The 6,546-nt window shown below is 31.5% G+C and overlaps 2 protein-coding genes across 2 annotated transcripts in view; one reads left to right on the top strand and one right to left on the bottom strand.

The window, feature by feature from the left end:
- Window positions 1-641: 641 nt before the first annotated feature.
- On the top strand, window positions 642-3,911 carry LOC119839769. The gene is made up of 5 exons (XM_038366208.1): window positions 642-649; window positions 1,062-1,191; window positions 1,520-1,740; window positions 3,245-3,352; window positions 3,734-3,911. Exons 1-5 carry the CDS (start codon window positions 642-644, stop codon window positions 3,909-3,911), a joined length of 645 nt encoding a protein of 214 aa, XP_038222136.1.
- A 1,957-nt stretch (window positions 3,912-5,868) lies between these two features.
- Window positions 5,869-6,546, bottom strand: part of LOC119839744 — a 3,497-nt gene continuing 2,819 nt past the window's right edge. The window contains exons 3-4 of the mRNA XM_038366179.1: window positions 6,212-6,316; window positions 5,869-5,983 (exon numbers count right to left, since the gene is read on the bottom strand). Coding sequence (XP_038222107.1) covers window positions 5,869-5,983; window positions 6,212-6,316 — 220 coding nt within the window. The remainder of the gene's footprint in view (window positions 5,984-6,211; window positions 6,317-6,546) is intronic.

Raw genomic sequence — 6,546 nt, 5'->3', positions numbered from 1 at the left:
ATTCCTTTAATTAATTTTTTTTTTATATAATAGAGACATTAGTTCTTATTAGCTTGTATTTAGGTTTTTAGTTATTTTTTATTAACTCTGAAGGAGACAATTGATATACACGAACTACATAAAAAACTGTACATCTTCTGTTGATTATTATTTCTAACGCATGTATTAAAAAATTGTATTTTATCTTTAACAAGAGCTCTTTTCGATAACTGTAAAAAATATAGTGTTCAGCACTATTACGTTTGCAATAAATATATTTTAATTAAAACCCTTGTTAACACCCAATTTAATAAAATATTTACGTCAAAATCAAATAGAAACTTACTATAATAAAATCAAACAATATATTAACGATTGTCAATAATTATTTCATTAAACTGTTGCATAAGTGTGTTTTATTTTTTAAATATTTCACATACACATATTTTGTTAACAAGACTTCTGAATTAACAAAGCATTCAGACGCGATATTTGTATGCGAAGAAAGACCGGAGCCAAGGCTCTTAAGGCATTTAAACGCGTGTATTAGTTGTGTGAACATGTCTTTACTATGTTGGAATATGGCGTATGAGATCAATTATGGCTTGTAAAGATTTGGAGTAAAGTGTCGCTACACTATTCCATTTTTCTTCAAAGACATCATGTCAAGGTATGGATATATTTGAACGAATCGTTTTTATAGGAAATGTAATAAAGTGAGAATTAATCGTGTAGATTTTCTATATTTTTGTTGAAAAGTGCTTTCTTATTTTTATACAAAAACATTGTATTTCTTTAAATTTTGTTATTAAATGTAAAAACCGTGGATGTTTTAATTATCAATTGAAAGAGTAAAAATAGCCCTAAATAAAATGTAATAAATTAGTAATAATAAACGAATTTCAAAAATAACACTACATTAATTAACATTGTCAACTATTAAAAAAATGTACTTTTATTTTATGTATTAAAAACCTTGTTAAAACGTATATCCAATGTTTTTTTACGAAAACATCGCGCCATGTTTCTGTATTGCTATTTTACTGAAAATTATAACTTTATCTAAGAACATTGTTTTGCAGATGTTTGTGGTTAATTGTTTTTCTACTAAACCTTATTAGAGCTGAAATATCCGATGAAGATGAAGAGTACAGGATGAAAAGGCAAATTAATTCTATACCTCTCGTTTATCCTTATGGAGGTACTTATAAGGTATTACATTTTTCCTCTGTTAATTTACTTCGACCTCGATATAGAATTATTTCTTACAATGCTATTTTATACTTTTTTCTTTTTATAGTAAGACTAGCTGCGCCCCGCGGTTTTAACCGCGTTAGTCCGTATCCCGTAGGCATATCGGGATAAAAAGTTGCCTATATGTTATTCCAGTTGTCCAGCTATCTACGTATCAAATTTCATTGCAATCGGTTGAGTAGGTTTTGCTTGAAAGAGCAACAAACACAGGCAATTTTTATCCCGATATTCTTACGGGATACGGACTAATAAAGGTACCAGCTAATTAAATCGCTCATCATTTCAGTTCATCATCGGTTTCTCATCACCAGTGCCGAACAGAGACCACATAAGTCTAGCGTTTGCCGCCAACTTCCAGTACCAATATCTACAGTTTCAGAATATATCTGAGCTATCTAGATATTACTTCATTAAAGAAGTTTCTAGAGAGCAGAGGGACGCCGAGTTAGAAGCGAGGAAGGATGAGAGACTAGTTTTTTACAGAGCTGTCGCTGATATGCTCGAAACGTAGGTTTATAATTTCTGTGAAAGCTTAAATAAATACTAAATATTAAAGCTACATACATGCTTCAAATATATGTAATAATTTACTCTGTGTGCATACAACGATTAAATTATAATTAATTTTAATTCAATTTGCAAATAGGTTTATTGTGCATACATTATTCAACAATAGGATCAGGCAAGATAACGAATGTATGTAGGTATGAATTATATACAACCTGTATATAATTCATACTTATAGTATTTACAACATAAAACTGTTTTTTAGATTTTGTTATTTTGAAACTATAATAATCTATTGAACCTCTAGGCTCTCGTTACTTCCAATATTCAAATTTAAGAATTTTAAGTATATTATCAACTCGACTCATAATAAGTAAAAGGCTCAAAAATGACCAGGTGGCGTTGTATAAAACATAAATTGAAATGAACACCTTATTTCGTGATAGTAATGTTCACAATCTATTGTATCGGTCATTAGAAAACTCTGCCAAATACACACGAAGGCTGAGTTTTACTTCGGAAAATTATTTAGTGTGTGTTAGTCTTTATTGTACGTCAGTGCAGTTATAAATAACATTACGTATAAAAACTTAAGCATATCGAATCTAAATATCGGCATTTGTTGAAAGAGCGATATTCCCAGAATGAGGGATATTTTGATAAATTCGTGGAAACCGGAGTTAAATCTAGAAATGAATATAAATTATCCTATTCATTCCCCGAGCTAGCGGGTTACCATGCGTAATGGGTCTCTTGAGATATTTCCTAAATTTGGCGGTAAATCGAAAATCAAAAAGCGATTGCAATTGAGGTAATTTATAGTGGCGTGGCGAAATTAATCGCTTAAATCATCGTGCAATACGTTATTTTTTACTTATCTGGCTTAGCTAGGTGTGACTTCAATTAAAGATCAAAGGTCAGAACTTTAAAAGATGGCACGTTCAAATATCTAAAGAAAGTGAATAGATAATTTCTCAATTGGAACTTTCTACGTACTGAAGCAAAGTATGCAATTTATTGCCAATTACATATATGTACACAGATTATGTAGGCAACGACGTAGTTTACGCAAATTACGATATACCTTCAATCAGGTGATGTCAAAGTATGTATACAGGTGCTATGTCAGCTGTAGTGTTTGGATAGCGCTGTGAGTGATTTAGCTAGAAAATGTTCCTTCAATGTTTTTCCTTTATAAATTTGTTATTTTCTACCAAGCTTCTTAAAATATACACAATTTTCTGGCATGTGTATTTAACTCACTTAAACGAAATTGAATATTTATGGTGTTAACATACCTAAATGAAAGATATCAAATTTAAATTTTACTAAACTATTGAAAACCCTATAAATATTTCTTCTATCTTGTATTTATCACGCCTCCTACATGGCTGGACTGATATGAAATCTATTGGCATTAAGTTGATTCGACAATAGTTTAAATTAACAATAACGCGAGCAAACACAGGCAAAATCTACTTTATATATATAAATTTCGTTTCAGCAAAGGAATGAATGGGCAGGATTGTGTATTGCGGGCGATATGTGAAGCAGCGCAGTATCCTGTGGAGGAAGACGGGCTGGTGGGGGAGGTGCTGCATATTATGTTAACGTATGATTCAATATAATTAATTTTGACAAAAACCAAACAGAAATCTTAACTAAAAAACAGAATATAACAAATACTGCTTCCATTATGTAAAATTATTGCCTTTTTATACATAAAAATATATTATAATATATTCTAAAATATAATTCATCAGTTCAGCTCATTTTGTAAGCCTTTGCTAGTCAATTCCTATCTTTATTTTATTATTGAAATGAGGATAATTAAATAAATCCAATCTATACAATTCTAATGGGCATATATCGATGAAATTGATAATAAGTTAGTCTTTGAATAGAGCCAAAAGTGTCTTCTTTACAGTGCAGATTAAAATAATTTCTTATGCATAGCAGAAAAAATCATCAATCATAAACTCTCATATTCCAGGCCAGACTACGGTAAAACCCCTTTCGACGAAGAAGACCCAGACTACATAGAAGCGATGTCACCATACGTAGATGCAGCAGTCGCCGGCCGGCAGATGTTCGAGTGTGCGTTTGTGTATAATAAGTGCCCACAAGGACAAGGCATATTGGAACTTATATCTGCGCTTCATGATGAATGAAAACAATATTATAATGAATTCAATAATAAATAATATAACATTTGCCAAGTTTGTGTTATTCGTGATTAATATTTGGTTAAAAACTAAGTAAATAGTGAACAGTTTCAATAATCTAATTTCGTTATAGCGAATGGCAGAACGTTTATCAATACTCTATTTCTATTCGGTTTTATAACAGTGCAGTAAAATAACCAATATGTAAATTATATATTATTACATAAATCACACGGTGTATCTCTGTTGCTTGTAATACTAGGTAATAATAACACAAAAGGAGAGATTATTCAACTGCACGGACTATTTTTGAACTGACTTAAAAAAGGAGGGTATCAATACAACTGTGTTTGTTACGACATAACTATTTACTGCGTGAACCGATTTTTATGCTTTTATATGTGTAAAAGCTGGTGCCTCCCATGTCGTCCCATTCCTAAAAATTTGAAAGCGTTTTAGTTATTTGTTAAAATTAATGGTGCATTTCTAAATCGAAATGTTAGAAGTTAGTCGTTATCAAATACGTAAATGTTAAACTGTAAAACCCATTGCAAAATCACATTAAACATAATTTGCGAAACACCGATAATCAAAAATTAAAATTATTAATTAATAAACACGTCCCCATTTTATTTTATAACTATTAGTGACTAATTCGCACATAGTTATAACGCGGCGGCGCCAATTAAACGTAGTGATATTTGTTGGAAATTAGATTAAAAATGTTTTCGCAGCTTGTTAGCGTGATATTGTAATGAGCTCATTAGTTTGTTAAAGCATTTTCGTGTACTGCACTCAGTCACATAACTATTATAAATTGTGTGAGCAACTTTGTGCGTAACGTAGATGGAGTTAAACCGACTTAGAACCTTCCCCTTTCCATATAAAGGAGCAAGAATTCAATTTTAATTTATTTTGTTAGAAGCTTCGTAATCTGTGGATATCGTAGGCAGGTAGGTAGTGTATGTTTTTATGTCATAGCAGGCAACTGATCTAGGTGGTTCACTTTTGCTTTTAAAAATTAATGAAATTTTTATAAAAAAACAAATTATAAATAAAATAAAAAGTGAAGACGTAATACAAATGTAGAATATGTCACTAATTTTAAGAATTTTCTCGAATAACCGTTAGTTGTTCTGAGAAAAAGGTAGTAACGAAGACATACTAAATGTCACATGAAATAAGAATAGTATGATGTATGTATTAAGGTAAATATTCAACAAATCGACCTGTGTAAAATATTGTATGTAAGACGACTATGAAGACAAATTTCATTTAAAAGTATAATTGGTTCGAACCAAAATGATAGGGACAAAAACCTGTTTGTTATTTTAGACATTTTTAACCAAATATTTGAAGTAAACTAAAAAAAATGTTACTAATAACATAATCGAAATACATGTTTTTAATTTGATGTAAATTCTATAAATCTTGTGCAATCTCATGTTAAAAAAATACTTTTTTTATTTTACGTTAGTAGATACTAATGCGCGGCATCGCCAGCGTGATGAAGGTAATTCCAATGGGAATAAGACGTTACAACGCGGTAAAAAGTTGTCTATATCACTCTCTAGTCTCCTATCGCCAAACACAAAAATAAATCTATAAAATCGACCCATCGCTACATGAAAGAAAGCCAAAGAGAAACACTTACTTTTTTTGTTAAGGTGGAATAGAAAGCTTATGTCTTTACAAATGTATTGCTTGCTTATTAGGATGCTAAGGAATGAATGGTGAAAGGGAATAATGGAATACAGCGGGAAGGGTAAAAGAAGGGTTACGGGCCACCGGTGCCCCCCCACTCGTCATACGAAATACAGTAATACTCATATGCTACTATTTTTTGTGGGGGTATAACCCCGGCGCGAGCTGGCCCAATTCCTGCTAATGCTCTCTTCTCCCGCATTAAATTACTCAATAGTTTAATTTTATTTATTTTATAACTTAGTACTAAACAGTTTATTTAGAGATCCGTGTATGGAGATACTTCCAGCATGGAAAAGGGACAGGAAGATACCGATGCAGCACAATCTTCTGTCGTATGGTTGTGCCATTTATCTGTTGCTGAAGATTGTTGTCTGAAATAAATAGATTGTTTTACAACGATAAACATTTAATACAAAATACATCAATAAGTCTTTTATATCTAAATACATTCGGCTAAAATCAAACACAAAAAAAACACAAAATTTGAATTTTTTACTAGTAAAATTTGGTCATTTTTGAATTGTATGCTTTTAATAGAAGGGCCAATTATTTGGTTGATAATATAAGGAATCTGAGTTGTAATCGTAAATTATACGTACCTAAACACCATCTTCAATATTTTAAAATAAATCCCTCTGGGTGCTGAGATCGTATTGGTTTCACAGATGGCGCGGCGGATGCAATGGAATCCGTTTAAACCATTACTGAAAAGAATAATAAAAATTTAATAAAGATTATATTAGCTCGCAATAGGGAAGGAAATAATTTTGCCACTAAAAGGTTTACAACAGCACATGTCTGGATGAAGACATCTTAAATGTAAAATGTTTTTTCAATAAGGTAAAAAGAATGCTTCACTCATTAAGGCGAGGTGAGTTCAGCGATTAGCCTCTATTGAGGGGGTGAGGTGCGGGGTCTGAGGGAGGCACGCCCG

Source organism: Zerene cesonia, chromosome 4 (assembly GCF_012273895.1).
Source record: "Zerene cesonia ecotype Mississippi chromosome 4, Zerene_cesonia_1.1, whole genome shotgun sequence".
Classification (NCBI taxonomy): Eukaryota; Metazoa; Arthropoda; class Insecta; order Lepidoptera; family Pieridae; genus Zerene; species Zerene cesonia.
The sequence above is the reverse complement of the archived record's forward strand: the minus strand, read 5'-3'. Positions and strand labels throughout refer to the sequence as shown.